The sequence below is a fragment of the Lontra canadensis genome, unplaced genomic scaffold, assembly GCF_010015895.1.
Source record: "Lontra canadensis isolate GAN:19392208 unplaced genomic scaffold, GSC_riverotter_1.0 scaffold23, whole genome shotgun sequence".
Lineage (NCBI taxonomy): Eukaryota > Metazoa > Chordata > Mammalia > Carnivora > Mustelidae > Lontra > Lontra canadensis.
Window position 1 is genome coordinate 19,710,349 of NW_022631017.1, and position 18,783 is coordinate 19,729,131.

The 18,783-nt window shown below is 42.8% G+C and overlaps 1 protein-coding gene across 10 annotated transcripts in view; it reads left to right on the forward strand.

Moving 5' to 3' along the window:
- TPD52L1 (TPD52 like 1) overlaps positions 1-18,783 on the forward strand; it is a 98,752-nt gene that overhangs the window by 52,120 nt on the left and 27,849 nt on the right. For all 10 annotated transcript variants that reach the window (XM_032862445.1, XM_032862446.1, XM_032862447.1 and 7 more), the window contains exon 2: positions 11,875-11,990. In XM_032862445.1, coding sequence (XP_032718336.1) covers positions 11,875-11,990 — 116 coding nt within the window. The remainder of the gene's footprint in view (positions 1-11,874; positions 11,991-18,783) is intronic.

The window sequence follows — 18,783 nt, forward strand, 5'->3', positions numbered from 1 at the left end:
CTTCCCTTAAGAGAGTAACTGACCAGCTGCTGAGAGAAGGTTCTCACTGTGACAGCAGCATTTAGTCCCTTTTAAATACGGTTTCCGTGTCAGGGCACACCCTTTGTGTAGTCTCGGGACATATTTTAACTTGATTCTGTGAGGGGGACCCCAAAAATGTTTGAGAACAGAAGATGAGTCTGCTGCCTGGTTGCAGTTGACAGTCTGCTGTTCTTCACCAACTTCTCTCAAGGCCAAGAGGTGACACAGGGAACAGCAGGAACAGCCTGATAGCAATTCTGTGTATAGTTTATTAGGACTGAGCTGGGACAAGCAGAGGTAAATATGGTACATCTAAGATGGTCATCTCTGAGGAAGGAAAAGGGGTGGGGCATGGGGAAGAGGAGAGAAACTACTGTCTCTCAGAGAATCTGAAGGAGAAGATGGGAGAAAGTGTCCCTGTGAGAAGAATTGATTGTTCCCAACAGGGACTGGCAGAGGAGAGAGTATCACCCTTGCAGTCATTTGAGTTTCTCTAGTCACTTCTGCATACGTGAGTGTGACATTCAGGTGATTGATCCTAAGTCGCTCTTTGAGAGACATCCTCTCATGGGCATCTCTAGGCATAGCTCGTACATTCTGCTCTTAGCTGTGGTCCGCCCTTAGGAATGCAGGGCTGGAAAGGTGAACAAAACTGGCTTTATGTCATTCACTAGCTTACATTCTGGTACAGGAGATAAGACATGGAGTGGAATGGACTCAACACAAGGGGGACAATAGCGAGTGCCTGAGAGTGGTACAGTGTGATGATGAGACCAGTGCTGACAGCATTGCCAAGGGAGAGAGTGGGGCCAGAGCTCTTGTGGTCTTTGGACTCTAAGCCCTCACTCCAGGCCCCTCAGTCTAACCAAAGATGGCAGCATGTAGTGCAGAAAGCTTTTACATCCAGAGGGCGGGAAGGAGCAGGCAGGCCCTTGGCTATAGCCTGAAGCCAGTAGGAACCTGCACAGAGCTGCTGCAGGACACGGCTGAGAACTTCCTCCAGGCTCTCAGAATCTGTGCCTCATCTCTGACCCAGCTTTTCTTATTTTCCAGACACAAACTTAAACTGTGATATGGACTTTACCTGTGTCAGACTAATTGGAAAACAGCCCAACTTGTTTTAGACACTTTCCTTTAGGCTTATCTCTGGCAAGCCCACCACCACCCATGGCTACAGAACAGCATGGAACTGTGGTTCTGACTTGGCCCGTGCTATCAGGAGATGCCAGCTGTGAAGACCCAGGCATGGTGAGCCTGGCCCCAAACACTGGAGCAGAAAACACTCACCTCTCATTTCTCAGGGCAGGAAAAAAAAACACACTTCTAAAGGCAAGCCCGAAGTTGTGGGGTAGACTACTCAGGACACTCTAGGAATCCAGTCTTAGACCCTCAACTCCAGGAGACACCTGGTTATCCTCTACAGTACACTCACTATAGTCCCAGCAGTGTCTCTAGCTCTTTGGTTTAGCCCAGACTCCTGTGCTTTTCTCTGGGCCTGCATGAAGATGTTTTCAGATAAGCTGTGGAAAAGCCAAACCTTATGGACCACATCTGCCTTCAGAATCCAAATAAAGACCCTAGTCCAACAATTGATAGTTACAGTTGTGTCTGTTTCAGAGAATCCTACTGCCTGGAACAGTGCTGCTGGGTTTGTAAGTTCTGGGTTGGGAGTGGCTGAGTGACTGTTGCCCAGCCCCCCCCAATCCCCCACCACTAGCGTGAAGGGGCGGAGCTCTGGATTAGCAGAGTCTAGCTTCCTAGACCATTGATCTAAAGAAGATCTTAGAAACTCTACAGATGACGGAGTGACATCAGGTTTAGAGGAAGCTGAGGGCAAAAATGATTTATCCAACTTTTAATTAAAATTTTTGAGGTCATTGACTGCAAATCATTGACATTATGGAGCTAAAACTTGGTAGAGTTCATAATGATCTCTTTTCCCTGAATTTGATTATATTATTGTCTCTGTTCAATTCAAGAGTTTGTGTGTATGAAAAAGAGAAAGAGACGTTCAGACTAGGTCAAATGAAAATGAGGTTTATTTTCATGATGAGGAGGAAGCTCAAGGAAATTCAGAAGTCAAACAACCGGCCTCAGGACAAGCAGGTTTGTAAGTTCCGTGAAAGCAAAGACCTGCACAGCACTCCACAGGTGTTCAATAAAGCTTTGTTGAATGGATGATGAATAACAAACACAGGCAGCTGTGAGGAAGACAGGCCCACATTCTACCAGTTCTGCTAGTGCCTGATTTAACCTTGATCCACCAACCCATCCATTGTCTCATGGTTTAAAATCTCAAGAGAGGAATCCAGAGGCTGCCTCTGAGTCAGGCATTCATCCTAGCCCGTGAAGCAATGGCCAGAAAGGGTAGTGCTATGTGAACATAGAGCTCCTTCTAGGGATTGGACAGAAGGATAAGCAGAGCATGGCGACAGGGTTCAATTTTCTCTAGAACATTCACTTTGTGTTTGCACACTAGCTATACTGGTATTACTTAAGGTACTTATGTGAGTGACTAGTCTTTGTGGTGAAATTTTTCTCACATCTTGAGGACAGAGTAGTAGTTTTTTTTTTTTTGTTTTTGTTTTTGTTTTTTCTCTTTCAGAGCACTTGAATTTTCTAAATCTGATCAAGGAAGAATTCAGTCAAGTGTGACCAGACTGAGGGCTAACCAGTGTTAACGGATTATTATTTACCAGGCATTGTGCTAGTATTTTGCAAAACTGTAACTCCTGACAACCAGCTCTTGTGGGCAGACATTATTATGCCTGTCTTACATCTGAAAAGACCAGGTTTCAGACTATCATGGTCACAGAGTTGAAAGGGGTCGAGATGGGTTCTTCCTAAGATTAGTTTTCCCCAAAGGGGTCTCTTCCCAATAAACTATATTCTTGCAATCACCTGATGAATCATTAATCAAATTATTGGGATGAATTTGCCAGGACAATGTCTAGGCCCTTCCACAAGCCATTAAATAGTCAGTTAGAGGAAAAGAGGCTGAAGGAGCATCGCATGTATTTACGTGTGCCCCTGTGGATTAGATAGGGGTTTGGGCAAACCAGTTCCAGATACATTATAGGATCAGTTGGGGACCTTTGATATGGTCAGTTTCAGATGGGATTTTAAAAACATGAGAAGAGAAAGTTTTCTGGGGAACCTGGCTGTCTCAGTTGGTGGGCCTTGATCCTGGGGTTGTGGGTTTGAGCCCCCACATTGGATGCAGGCATTACTTAAAAATAAATTTTTTTTTTAAATCTGGAAAAAAAAACAAGTTGCAAAATAGTGTGATCTCATTTTTAAAAAATATATATTTATTTAAGTAATCTCTACACCCAACATGGGACTTAAACTCACAGCCCTGAGATGAAGAACAGTATGATCTTCCAACTGAGAGCCAGCTAGGAACCCCGATCTCATTTTTAATTGTATGGATATATCCAATTATATGTATATATGAGATAAATTCAATTTTATATGTGTATATTCATATGTCAGATTCTTAAAATCTAAGATGTCAAAGATTTTAACATACCTATTGTTTTATATCACTACAGGAAAAAAATGCTCTAATTAACGATAAGACACCATTGATTATAAGAGGCATCCCAGTTTCAAAGGTGTTAACATGTGGGGGAAATTTGCTGTAGATACAGGAAGAAATCTACAAAGATGTACATGAAGATTTTAGGGGTGCCTGGGTGGTTCAGTGGGTTAAGCCTCTGCCTTCAGCTCAAGTCATGATCTCAGGGTCCTGGGGTTGAGTCCCACATCAGGCTCTCTGCTCAGCAGGGAGCCTGCTTCCCCCTCTCTCTCTCTGCCTGCCTCTCTGCCTACTTGTGATCTCTGTCTGTCAAATAAATAAATAAAATCTTAAAAAAAAAAAAAGATGTACATGAAGATTTTATAGTGGTGATCTCTGGGAGACAAAAGTATTGCCTTTAATCATGGCTTGTCTTTGTATGCAAATTTCCTACATGCCATGCCTTCCCTGCTCCATCCTTCACCCCAACTCAAGGGCCAGGAAGGTGATCTCACCCTTGGCAGAACCAGTTATAAAATCTATTGGCATGTCATGCACCAGGGTTCAAGCCCTGGTGTTATGATATGGGGGTGTAAAGCTCCCATTATTCTTCTTAGCATTTGAAGCCACTGCCAAAACTGCAGAGCAACAGGAAAAAACACATTTAAAGCCTCATGTACGAGATATGTGATTCAGTAATAGGCTAGATCCACGTTACTAGTAAATGAACGGAAAGCGTTCAAAGATGGAGGTGCATAAGAAATCATATTTAGGTTTTGGTGGTGGGTTTAATAAGTGTGCAGAAAGGATTTTAATAAATAAACTTGTTTTATTTATATCTTTAATTTCCACCCCTCCTTGAATTAATATGTTAGTTTTTTATGCTCTTGAAGATAACCATAAATCCAACAGTGAGAGTAGCTCAATAGTTTTTCCCAGAGGGAATAAATGGAGATATTTTGAAGTTTTATATGAAAAGAATGCCTGGAGTTATTTTCGCCAAACATCATGATGAAAATATAAGTAAGTAATAAACACTACAGTCTTAGATTTATTATTTAAACCGGAGTGAATTTTCATTTATTTTATTGCATTCTTTCTTTTTATTAAGTCCTGGAATAATTTTATATTCTTTTTGAAAATACGCACTTTTCTTCCTTTGTTTGGTTCCACAGCCATATTTACTCCTTCATTCCTTAGTATGGGCGCATACACACATACGTGCAAGATTATCTTACCATTTAAAAGAAATTCGGCAACTTTTATATATTTGCCAACTACACAGGATAGGGTCATTCATCCGAAATCATGATTTGTAATTATTTTAACTCCTAGCCGTCTGTACTGTTTTAATTACATGCTTGAAGCCATGACCTACTCCACTGGAGAGCTCTGCAGAATGCTTTGGAAATATATTGATACTGGGGTGTCTGGGTGGCACAGTTCGAACCCCCGTAGGCTCTGTTCTCTCGGCGTTTGCTTGGGACTGTCTCTCCTTCTCCCTCTGATCCTCCACCTGCTCTCTCTCTTTCTCCCTCTCTCTTTCCCAAATGAATAAATAAATCTTAAAAAAAAAAAAAAGAAAGAAAGTATATTGATGCCAGTGGCAATCTCTCCTCAAGGTTGAAGAAGGGGTTTTAATTCAAAGCTCGTTTCTTGATTTGTACTTGCCAACATTTGTCTACTTTACTTCACATAGTTGTAGGACAGGGAAGGACATAGACCCTGGAGTCAGACTAGTCTGCCTTAGAAGCCAAGATTTACAAATGAGTCAAACCTTGAACCCAGGATCATAAGTGGGGATCTGCCTCAAGAAGGCTGGGACCAGCCCACAGTCCCTTCTCTGCTGGGTCTGCTTCGGTGGGTTGTGTCATTCAGCCCTACAAGTGGGACGTGAATGAGTCATTGTGGCCAGTTGCAGGAGTGGCGAAAGCAGGCATGTGGTAGCATTTGACAGCTACCTTGGGACCTGCCTGCTTCCAAATGCTGTGCCTGGCCAATGGAAAAGCACAATTCCTGCATGACAGTCAGACCTGTGGGTATTTGTTTACCCTTATTAAAATGTTTGTATATTTTATTGCATATAAATGAAAGTAAAATGTCTGTCTTTAGGTGCAAAATACTCCTATTGCAGGATCACAAAATGTATTCACACTATGTTCTTTTTTCTTTGGTGAGTGAGCTTGAGCAGGACAGGGGGTGGGGGGACAGAGGGAGAGACAGAATCCCAACCAAGCTTCATGCTCAGCACAGAGCCTGACATGGGGCTGCATCTCATGACACTGAGATCATGACCTGCACCAAAATTAAAATCAAGAGTTGGACGCTTAACCGGCTGAGCCACCCAGGTGCCCCCACACTCTATCCTGGTGTACATATGTGTAGCTCTTTTTTTTTTTTTTAACCTGATCTGGGTAGGAACCCTTCAGTTTTGGGTGGTGGAAAAGAAAAATAGATTTAGTCCATTCCAATGGAATAATTTAAAAACCCCTTTAAATAATATTCATTTGCTCAGTTAAGTTGCCCTCTAGCTCATATTTCTCCTTTTTCAGCACCCTCTTTCCCTTGTCCTGACTAAGGAGGTAGCCAGTATGTGGAAACAGGAAGGGTCCCTGTAGGGTTTTGTATTCTCTGCTGTCCTGTCAATTGGGACCCTGATGTCCTCTGATGCTGACATTTTCTGTGGATATTATTCAGGAGCTTGTCTTCCTCTGTGGGATTTGGGCCCAGTAGCTCTTACAAGCTGATTCAGCCTCAGTTTGCTTCTCGTTGGTGGCAGATTCTCTCCACCTCCTCCATCCAGACCTCTAGCCAAGGCCAGCAACTCCAGCCCCAGCTGCAGGGGAGCCAACCCCTTATCAAGATGACAGCTTCCCAGAGTGGGGTGTTCTAGACCCCATGCATGGTTAACTGAGTGCAGAAGTGTGAATCGGGAAAGTAAACCCCAGGGGCTTGTGCCCAGCCTCCCAGCCTCTGTTCTTTTACAGGGATGTGGCTACGTGTGGGATGGCCTGAAAGAGATATTTTCCAGAGCCCAAAAAGGAGATTGGGACAGGCTTCCTGTACCAGTCAGAGACCAGAAAGAGGCCCCTGAATGGCATGCTCAAAAGGGGTGCCTCATTCAAGGGAGTTCAGTGAAGGGACTGTTGGAAAGAGAGGAAGAGTTAAGGGAAGCCAGGAGGGGGTACCTCAGAAGGACAGCAGCAGGAAGGCCCTACAAGCTGTAGGCTGGAGGAGGGGCTCAGGTTCTAGGAGTTTGACAAGGGCGAGCTGTAGAAGAGGACAATCTAATGGGATTGTGGGCTTTGGTAGTGAAAAAGCTGAAAGGGGCAGAGCAGCCTGGCAGGGAGGGAGGCAGTGCCTACCCCTGTCTTCTGCTCTCCAGTGTCCCTCTGGGGCTCCCCACTGGTCACTATAGGGTAAGGGAATCATATTGATGTCGTCCGTAGGTCAGTCTCCCAGGGTGCAGAACAGAGTGGAGAAGAGGAAAGAATGGGTTTGCAGGGGGCCAACAGAATCTCCATCGTTCTGGGCCAAAGCCCAGCAAGAAAGATTGAACATACACATCTCACAGCATCTTTCTCCTTCTCCCTTCCCTCTTCCCACCATCCCCCAGGGATAGAACAGGAGACACATGCGTCCTTGGTAAATCCTAATACACTGTGTATTAGGGGAACTCCCTGGCCCGGATGTCCTGGGTTTGGCTTCTGATATATGAAGAGGGAAATAAAAATATAAAGAACATCCCCTTCTTAGAAAATTGCCTATTTTGCAAAACTTTTGTCTTTCTGGCAAATCTAGTTTCAAATGCCAACAGTTTAAATACGAGTCTTTTTTGTGTGTTTCTCTTGCTCTTCTGCCTCACTTTAGAGTGAGGCAGAAGGTGGGTGCCTTGATTAGGATTTCCTTGCTAGGAAAAGACTATATTCTTGGAGAGGCAAAAGAGAATATAAAGATTTTACTTTTGTTATTTATTTGACAGAGACACAGAGAGGGAACACAAGCAGGGGGAGTGGGAGAGGGAGAGGCAGGCCTCCCACCAAGCAGGCATTCCGATGCAGGGCTCTATCCCAGGACCCTGGGATCATGACCTGAGCCGAAGGCAGATGGTTAACAACTGAGCAGCCCAGGTGCCCCAGCAAAAGAAAATATAGCACATTAATATTTTTTAAAGATTTATTTATTTCTTTTAGAGAGACAGAAAATAGGCGGTGGGGGGCGTAGGGAGAGGGAGAGAGAGTCCCAAGCAGACTCCATGCTGAGCACGGAACTCAACACAGGGCTCGATCTCCAGACCCAAGATCACGACCTGAGTGGAAACCAAGAGTAGGCCACTTAACTGACTGCACCACCCATGGGCCCCAACATGTTAATATTTTTTACAATGAGTACTCCAAATTTCACCAATATGCTGGTCTGGTCTCACTTCAGGAGGTCTATGTTCTTTTCCTGGGAAAGAAGTTATCTCCTGGACACGAGGCCCTGCATTTCCCTAAATTCACTAGAAGTTTCCTATCTCAACATATTATCAACTAAAATGGATTTTGCATTACTGCTTTCTCTAGAATATAGGAAGATACTAAAGATATCTGTTGTCTTGAAAGGTCTAAGTAGCTAGAACTGCCGTCTGTTACCGGTACATGTGCTCTCACACTGCCAAGAGAGGGGAAGATGGAGAATTTGCGCACTAGCTAAGTTTAAGCAGTACTTGTTCGATTCCTGGGCCCGGCTGAGTTAGGGAGCCAGAGTATTTTAGAGGTACCTACCATGGCTCTTCTTGCTCCCTAACTAGTAGGGCTGGGGGTAGCCGAACTTCTGCGCCCATCTCTTAAATCGTGTTTGGAATTGAAGCATTTTTTTTCCCTTAAGATTTATTTATTTGTTTGTTTGTTTATTTATTTATTTATTTGAGAGAGAACATGAGAGTGGGTGGGGGGCAGAAGGAGAGAACCTCAAACAAACTCCCATGCTGAGTGTGGAGCCGGAGGTCAGGCTCGATTTCACCACCCGGAGATCACAACCTGAGCTGAGACAAGAGTCGGTCACTTAACCAACTATGCCACCCAGGTGCCTCCTCCTCCCTCCCCTGCTATTTCTCAATGTACACAGTTGTTCTAGGACTTTGACTGAAAATACAACAGCTGCATATAAGCATAAATATTGACTAGCTGAAATAAATGACAGTATTTCCTCCCTTTCAGTACCCTACCTAACATTATTGTACTGAGTCTACAGATAGTCTCAGGTTGCAGGTGTCTGCATAGAGCTGACAGTCTTTCTGAGGGATCATTAGTACTGTTCAAAATGTTCATGTCCATTGATTCTGGAATCCAGTGTATAGGAAATCATCAAGATTTTACCTAATGATTTTACTAGATGTTCACTGTAGCTTCCCAGTAAACAGGGTAAGTTGTCAATCATACACGAGGCAATATACCGTGTAACCATCAAAAATATGTGAATATGGCTGTGTTTTTAGACAGAAGGATATTCATGATATTCTGTGGAATAAATCAAGTTCACAACAGTAAGTGCATACAAATATAACAAGAAAATGTATACATATGCATAGAAGAAATGATCAGAAGGAAGGGACCAAACTGAGAGTCATTTCTGGGTAATGTGATCAACAGTCATTTTAATCAATAAGGGATACTTTTATTTTTCTATCTTCTACAATGAACAGATATTATGCGTGAAAAAGAAAATTATTTAGCTTTGAAACTGGCCTCTGGAGTAGGTAGGTGGGACAAGAATCTGATGAACTTGGATCAGCAAGAGGCCACTTTCACTGATGCGTGTCGGTGTATCATCAGTGACACAACTGTTGACTCAGACAAAAGGATGTGGGTACAAGGGACTCAGGAGTGGGGCCAGCTTGAGAAGAGCTTTGCAGATTGGTTCATATTTTTATTCTCTTTACCTAGAATGTCCTGATACCGAAGGATAATTATTTACCTTTCTTTTCGACTTTAGTTAAAATCGGTTTTTAATTTCCTTCTCAAATAATAGTATCTAGACAAAAGAATATGGACAAAATAAGCTTAAAGTGTAGAAAACACTCATACACGGAAATCCAGTGTCCCAGAAATGGAGCATTCCCGTTAGCCCTGTAGAGATCCTTTGTAAGTTCCCCGTTCACATCTACACCCACTCTGCCTCAGAGAAAACCCTGGACCTGAATTATTTTTATCACTGTCTTGCTTTTCTTTATAATTTTATTTCTAAACAATGTTTTATTTAGTTTGCATATTTTGGGTCTTCGTACGGGTGGGGTTATACTTTATTATTCTTCTGCAACTTGTGCGTTTCACTCAGTATCTGGTTCCAGAGTTTCCTCCATGTGGTGTGTGGCTACAGCTCACTCGCTTTACTGTCGTCAATCGTGCGGGCATAAATGCATCGTGGTACACGTGTGCATTCTCCTGTTGATGGCCTTTGGCATGATCCACAGTTTTTGAACCATGAAAGTTCTTAGTGATGGCCTTGGGCACTCATGTATGAGTGTCTCAGGTATATCCGTGGGTGTAGAAATGAACTTACTCGATCATGTTAGATTATTTTCCAAGTTATTTGTCTCTCTTTATATTCTTGCCGGGAGAATATGAGAGTTTCTGTCCTCCATGTAGTCATCAACAATTGGTAATGTCATCAACATTTGGTAATGTCAGACTTTGAACTTTTTACTAATCCAATGGTTGTGAAGTGATTTAATTTGTATTTCCCTGAACATCAGTGATATTCAGCATGTTTTCTTGGGTAACCATTTGTGATTTCTTCCTATAGCAAATCTATTTTGGGTCTTTTGGGCTGTGTTTCTGGTGGGTTATTTCCCTTTTTTTTTTTTTTTTTTTTTTGCCTGGTTTTTAAGAATTCTGTTTATTCTGGGACCTCATCTTTTGCTAGTTATACATATGGGAGATATCTTTTAATTTTCCATTTAGTGTGTGTGATGAAGAGACATTTGTCCTTCTATTCACCTTTTTTCATGATTTGCCTTTTTTGCATCTTGTTTAAGAAGTCCCTTCCTACCTAGAAATTCATAAACCCTACTGTCTTCTAAAATGCTTATAATTTAATCTCTGAGAATTGTGTGAAGGTGTCCAATTTTATTTTTTCTACACAGATAACAAGTTGTTCTGGGACAGCTTACTAAAAGGTCTTCCTTTCCCCATAGATGTATATAAACATTAGCTCTGTCATAGCTTGTGTCCTAAAAGAAGCTTCTATTTATGTGGTGGCCTGTTGTTAGGGCCTTCAGAGAACGTATGCGTTTGAGTTATCCAGATGCTAGGGGAACATCTGCAGGGAATGTCTATTTTTTTTTTTTTTTTTTTTTTTTTTTACAAAAAGGCATTTTTCTCACATAACAAGTTAGAAGTGGTACTGTTCAGGGTCATTGTGTGGCCCAGTGATGTCCTCAAGAAGCCGGGTGCTTCCCTGTGTCCCTCCGCCAGCATCAGCTTGTGATGTCTCCTCACAGCTGCTGCTACTCCAAGTTTCGTATCCACACGATTTCCATGTGCCAAGTGGAAAAAAGTTACAGTGCTGTCTTCTCTCCAGCTTCTTTTGGACCACCCATGTAGTGTGCATTTGGCTCACACGCAGTCCCGCCAGAACGAGGAGCCTCAGGGAGGCGTGTTTTGTTGCCCATTCAGTGCTGAGGGTCAAGGCTGCTTGCCTCCCAGATCCTTGTGGGCAGCGATGGTATTGGTTTCCAGTTCACCTTCCTCTCAGGGTGCAGCCCTGTGGGGATGCAGATCCCCTCTCCTTGGGTGGCCCTAGGCTTTGTCCTCTGCCCTCTGCACCCCAGGGGACAGTGAACACTGAAGCCAGAATTCATCTGGGAGGCAAATGGTGGAACTAATGAAAACTTCTGTTTACACCTCTGGCTTCCCACTTTGACTTAGTTCTTTGGCTTCTTAGTGTTTTTTACCTTCTTGGCAACTCATCACACATTTAGAGAGATTTTTTTTTTTCTGTAAGTTTTAGTTGTTTTTTTAAATTTCATTTATATATTTTTTAAAGATCCCATTCATTTATTTGAGAGAGAGAGAGTGCTCACGAGCAAGGGTAGGGGTGAAGGGCAGAGGCAGAGGGAGAAGCAGGCATCCCACTGAGCAAGAAGTCCAACATGGGACTTGATCCCAGGACCCCAGGATCATGACCCAAGCTGAAGGCAGATGCCTAACTGACTGATGCCCCAGGAATTTTTAATTGTGCTTTTAGCAGGAGGGTCTGTCAGGATATCTAATTCTCCAGAGTGTGGAAACAGAAGTTGGCCAAATTCATTTTTTTTTAATTGCATTATGTTTTATCCATCTTGCCTAAAGGTTTGTTGGAGACTGAACCATTGCAAGGACGAGATGAAGACACGGTAGCAAGTGCTGACTTCTCTAGCATGCTGTCTCAGGAGGAAAGAGAAGAGTTAAAGGCAGAATTAGTTCAGGTATGTTTAGCCATCTTATTGTCCTTCTGTCTGTCTCAGGATCTTAGGAGTTATTGTTAGTTTTGTATAAGTCCCATGTTTTAGTTATGTTGTCTTTCATGTATTTATTTTTTTATTGAGAGAGCACCAGCAAGGGTGGAGGACGGGGCAATGGGGGGAGCAGAGAATCTTAAGCAGGTTCCACACCCAACACGGAGTTTGACATGGGGCTGGATCTCATAACCCTGAGATCATGACTTGAGATGAAATCAAGAGTCAGATGCCTAACCGATTGGGCCACCCAGGCGCCCCTATTGTCTTTCATTTAATAAAATTTAATAAATGATATTGTAACGTAATTCATTTTTTCTAGGGTGTTTTTTGTAATGCTAGTGGTCCATTATCCACTGGTTACAGAAGAAAAAGGCATAGTTATATTGCTTAATCAGCAGTAACAAGTAGCTGTAAATATGCGCCTCTTATTCTTTTTAATTTCCCAATATTATGGGAACAGTAATCACTTACAGGCCTGATGAATTCCTCCAAGACCTTGGTATAGGTACAGGTGCAGGCTCTTTTGTAAGAGCAATTCCTGCTTTAGGTCAGCAGCTTAGCTCAAGCAATACTTGGAAGTGATTTCTTTCTGTAATTAGAGGTCACCGAAGCAACTGGATTTTGTTAAGTTGTGTACTTGTTTGCAGAGGAGTAAAGTTCTGGGGGCAGAGAGGAAAGCTATGATGAATTCCGGTTGCCTTAAATCTTGTGTAGTTGCTGCGGGCCTCTGGACTTGGAGGCAAGGATGATGCCTGGCTGGTGGGGAATACAACTTCTGTTAAAGCCAACCCTTTCAGACTTTGCTACCAAGCGGTTACATTGTAGGAGGAAAGCGCTAGAGAAAGGGAGCTTTTCAAGTAGAAGAAGCAGTTAGGGCCAGAGGAATGAGACCCATATTCCTCCCCATTCTACGTCCCTGGATCCCAGGGCAGGAAGCTCCTGGTCCAGCCAGAAGCAAGGCTCTGGGCTCAGTCGCATGCAGAGGACACGGCTTGTAGCAGCACCTCGCCCTCACCCTGCTCTGTCCGCTCCAGGCCTCAAGCCCAAATGCTGTGGCATTTGTTTCAGACAGCTTATAATAATATTGAAGACTTTTTAGGTACTTTCATAAAACACACCCAAAAATAACTTCATTATAAAATGACAGAGCAGCTTGTTTTTCTGGCACAACAGAAATGATTTCAGGCACAGCCTCAAATCAAATAGCCTGGCTCTTGAGTGGGGTCTGTCTGCGGCCACTGATCTACAACCACCCAGCCGACTTCCTGTTGGCCACAAATGCCAGCAGGCCCGGACCGAAGTCAGCCGTGGAAGAAAATGTCCTAGCTCCGTGTTTCCTTACAGCCCGGAACTCTGGTTCATGACCAGCTTGTTCATGTCAGTTGTGGTGTCCAAAAGTTATATTCTTCAGACTGGTGTCAGCTAACTGATTCTGAGCTGAAATTTAATTCTTGCACTGTTATGGTCCAAGTTTAAATTCAGCAAAACTTCTGTAGCCAATCAACCTTTAGAGAATGCCTTGAGTTTTGGGGGTTCTGGGTCTGCTGGGGTATATACACACACGTAGATCATTGTGTTTTTTGAATGCGTTTTTATTTTCTAAACGTTCAACAGTGAGTGTGCGTTACTTTTCTAATCAAGAAAAAGTGAGCCTTGGTTCTAAGTGGATGCCCCTGTAATACAAAAACCAGTGGTGTTTCCAGAAATTTCTGTCTCACTTGCCACATTACTAAGCTTCCAACACATCTCATTACTAAGACTCTTGAGCCTGCCAGATCCCGTTACCATGTTCAAGTGACCAGGATTCGTGTTCTCATCCTCTGGAGTGCTTCCTGTCTCTTATTTCTGGAGTCTCCAGGAATGAAGAAGTACCACATATTGCCAGAGAGGCATCGTGACTCCCAGAGGCACATGGGTGCTGCTGCGTGCCCCAGACCCCGTGAAAAGCAAAGGAAATGGATCTTTGCTGGTTTTTTCTCTTCACATTTCCATTTCTTCATCCACCTCAGGCCACCTCTGCTTAATGCTCATCCTTTTCTTAAATCTGCTTTGCCTGCCCTTCCGTGAATGCCTGCGCCTGTATGTGTGTACCTGCCGACACTTGCTCACACACACGTGCATGCACACTCACGCTCACACACCCACCCCAAACCAGGTTCTTTCCGATCACATAGGCATTCAGATTAGCTCAGATGCTGGGGTCTTATTACAACAAGGACACACAGAGAGCAATCTCAGCAGTCCCCCAAGTGGCCCTTCCAAGACCAGGGACAGCTTTTAGAGCTTCCTCAGCTCTCCACAGACGTTCTTCCTGGGCCCCTGTCACAAGCCACCCCTCTCTGTGCCTGAGGGAAGGTCCTACCAGATCCGTTCGCCGCTTGGATAACAGGATGCCTCGCAGGCCAGCCTAATAGGTTGCCTTTGAGTCAGGCGGTCATTGGGGGCCATGACCCAAAGGAAGAGCTTTGTGGATGAGGACTTCTCATCTCTGACCCCCTTGCTTACAAGGGGTCTTGGAATGTGCCAGGGATCCAGGTTCCTCTTCAATGTACACCTCTCCCTGGGGGGCTTAGGTTCTTCCACAGTTTTGTGACTCTGCCGGATGCCCCCCACCAGCTGCTGTGTCCCGCACTGTTTTGTTGTTCATATGGCCCTGAAGATGCCCTTACACTTCGGACAAACTCATAACTCCACTCATCCACACAGCCAACATGTTGTGTGTTGCCAAGTGCAGGCAATGGAAGATCTGTCCTTATGTCAGGAGACCTAAGATAAGCCAATAGTGTCCACAAGGCTACATCTCAGATTAAGTTTGCACTTGAAAAGAGGAACCTGATATGAACAGTTTAGTCTTTGGTTTATTACCACGATCATGCAGTATGTGTGTTTTTAAGTTTCTTCATTGTGAGGCCAACACAACACTGGTGCAGTGGTCTTTGTATAGAAGGTATGCAATTAAGATTTGTCATGATCTTGAATTATTTTATAACTTAAAGAAGTATTTACTTTTTTTAAGTTTTTTTTTTTTTTTTGGAACCTCTGCACCTAACATGGGGCTCGAACCCATGACCCCAAGAGTCATGTGTTCTGCCATCTGAGCCAGCTAGGTGCCCCAAGATATTTGCATTTTTTTTAAAGATTGCATTTATTTGACAGAGAGAGACACAGGGAGAGAGGGAACACAATCAGGGGGAGTGGGAGACAGGGAAGCAGGCTTCCTGCTGAGCAGGGAGCCCGATGTGGGGCTCGATCCCAGGATCCCGGGATCATGACTAGAGCCGAAGGCAGATGCTTTATAATATTTGCATTTTTAAATACCAGTGGTTGAATATGTTTTCTTACAAACCTTACCAGTATACAAAGACGTATTATTTTATTTCAGCTATTTGTTCTCTTTAGGTCCTGACCTCTTTTTTGAGATCTTTACATACATGTTCTTTGGGGTTTTTCTTTTTTTCTCTCCTTTTTTTTTTTTTAAGATTTTATTTGTTTGAGAGAGAGAGAAAGAGAGGGAGAAAACACAAGCGGGGGGAGGGGCAGAGGGAGAAGCAAACTCCCTGCTGATCAGAGGGCCCCATGCCGGGCTCGATTTCAGGACCCTGAGATCCTGACCTGAGCTGAAGGCAGAGGCTTAACCCACTGAGCCACCCAGGAGTTCCTCTCTCTCCCCGTCTTTGAATAAACTTGCTCACTATTTCTGTGCTGCTTCCATCCTATTCCACTCTTACGTCCCTAAGCTGCATGTTACGCTTTGTATTCCATAATGTGCCTGGGCTTTTGAAAAGGATGAAATGTTGTCATTAGTACTATAAATTTATGATTATATAACTATCAAATACTGCCAGTGTCCTCTAGATAAAATGACTCAAGAAAAATAGGCATTAATAGGAGTAGGAAAAACAACAGGCAGCATGATCCAGTAGGCAAAGCCAATTTTCAGTCTCCCTTCATCTCCCTTTGGGCTCTTCTTCCTTCCTTTTGTGTGTGGTTCCCCAGGAAGAACACAGTACTCTCAAGCCACATGTCTTGTAGACTTACAAAGAAGTGCCTTAGGCTCTGGGTCTTTCTTAGTTACTTCCTTCAAGGCCTTCTTTATTCTTTCTGGACTCAGTAGTGAACAACTGAAGTGTTCATAATCAGTAATATCTTATTGTAATACCCTTCTGTATTAGAGTCCTTCAGAAACACAGAACCAGTAATATATATGTATGTATATATAAAAAGAAATTTTACAAGGAATTGGCTGATGTGATTATAGAGGCTGACAATCACAGGATCTACAGTCAGTAAGCTGGAGACCCGGGGTAGCTGATGGTATAGCTCTTGTCTGAAGGCCAGCAGGCTTGGGGCCTAAGAACAGCGGATGTTACAGTTTAAGTCTGAATGAAGAAGAAAAACAATGTCCCAACTCAGAAGCAGCCAGGCAAGAAGAGTCCTTATTAGCTGAAGGAAGGTCAGCCCTTTTGTTCTATTTAGGCCTTCAACTGATTTGATGAGACCCACCCACTTTGGGAAGGCAATCTGCTCTACTCAGTCTACCAATTCAGTTGTTAATCCTACACACAAAATAAATAAATAAATAAAAACCTCCTGGGTACATGCAGCATGATATTTGACCAAATGGCTGGGCATCCAATGGCCCAGTCAAGTTGACACATAAAAACAACCATTGCACTCTCTCAAGTAGTATCTGGATTTTGATCTTACTTCCTAGGAGTCTTAGCCAAAGGCATGATTAGCCAGGAAAGGAGTCTGGTCTTGAAGTAGTGTATGCAAGAGACCAAATTCTCTCACTCCTAAGCATCATAATGATGCTTTAATAGTTTATGAAAGATTTCTTCACCTGGATATAAGTTAGATATTTTATGTAATCTGGCAGATAAAATAGGAAAGTAAATTTTCTATCTTCTAACACAAATTCCATTTTGAAGGTAATTAATTAGCTACTCCAGGTTAATTTATGTTTTTTTTATATTTTTTATTGAGATATAAAATTAGCTATTTTAACGTGAACAGTTCAATAGCATTTAGTATTCTTACAATGTTGTATAACTACCACCTCTAGTTCCAAACTATTTTTAGTACCCCAAAAAGAAACCCCATATTCATTATGCAGTTGCTTTCCCTTTCCCCTTCTGCATTCTGCCTCTATGGATTTACTATCCTGTATATTTCATAGAAGAGATGACCTTTTGTGTCTGGCTTCTTTCACTGGGCTGGATGTTTTTGAGTTTCACCCACGTTGTAGCATATCTCAATACTCCATTCTTTTTTATGGCTGAATAATACTCCATTTTTGTGACTAGTGCAGTTGTGTATCTGTTCATCTGTTGATGGCCATGTCAGCTGTTTTCCCATCTGGCTATTGTGAATGGTGCTATTATGAACATGTGTATGCATGTATTTGTTCATATTCTTTGGGGAATATACCTGGGAGTGGAATTGTTGGTCATATGGTAATTTTATGTTTAACTTTTTAAGAAACTACCAGACTCTTTTCCACAGGGGCCATTTTCCATTCCTACCATTCCTACCCAGCCATGTACAAGGCTTCCAATTTTGCTACATCCTCACCGATATGTGCCTGTTAATTCATATTTAAGTAATCAAGTTTCAGTATCTAATCTTAATCATAAATATGGGTCATCCAAGAGATCTCCTAGGGAGTCAGAAAACCAAAGAACCAGACTATTAGTTTATAATAAAGAAATGATTCATTTAAAGTTAAAGCAGAAAGGATATATTAAACACTTCCGTTAATGACTTACCTGCACTCCACCTCATCCCATAAAGAATTTGCTGTGGCTCAGAGAGGTACTTACGGTATCAGGTTTCCATACCACCAGCCTCAGAGTATCTGGGAGCACAGGTTAAATAATGTATGTAGCCTGGCCCTACCAAGTTGAAGATATCCGAGTCTTAGGGCATTAAAATCTGCATCTTAAATATGCCCAATGAGTAACTCTTATGCGAACTGAAATTGAAAACCACTGGTGTAACCAGACCAAAAAAATCTCATTGGTCAAATGAGGGGTGGACTCTTGTCATGAGCATCATTTAAAATATTTGTGATTAAAGGCTTTGCCGTGGGGCAGAACTCTCTGTTCTGTGGAAAGAGATGTGGTTCTCATTTTCATTCTTGCAAGCTAATATAATTGAAGATTACGTGTTTTTTTTTCAATTTCTGAATTTGCTCATAGATTTTTTTGGCATGTATTTAGATCACCGATAAATATACCGAAAACTTCAAGAAATGTGAGTCTCAATGTTTCATTGAAATGATGAGAATTTCATTAAAGAACCCGAGAACAGACCAAACTGAGTAACCAAGTTCATGTTTCTATCATTAAAAGTCTGTTCCTTACAAATACTTTTTTTTTTTTTTAATTTGACAGAGATCACAAGCAGGCAGAGAGGCAGGTAGAAAGAGAAGGAAGCAGGCTCCCCGCAGAGCAGAGAGCCCCATTCGGGGCTCGATCCCAGATCCCAGGACGCTGGGATCATGACCTGAGCAGAAGGCAGAGGCTTTAACCCACCGAGCCACCCAGGCGCCCCCTTACAAATACTTTTTAATGTGTGCTTCCATGTCTAGAATATTAGGTGTGGGACTTCATTATTCTTTCTTTAGGTTGATGTTTGGTAAATTGATCACTTCAGTGTTTCTCTTCACTTCTGGTGGATTAAGCATTTCATTAGAAAACTATGAATCCCTTGCCTCCCTCAAATAACTAATGAATCTCCTATTGTCCCCCAATATTGA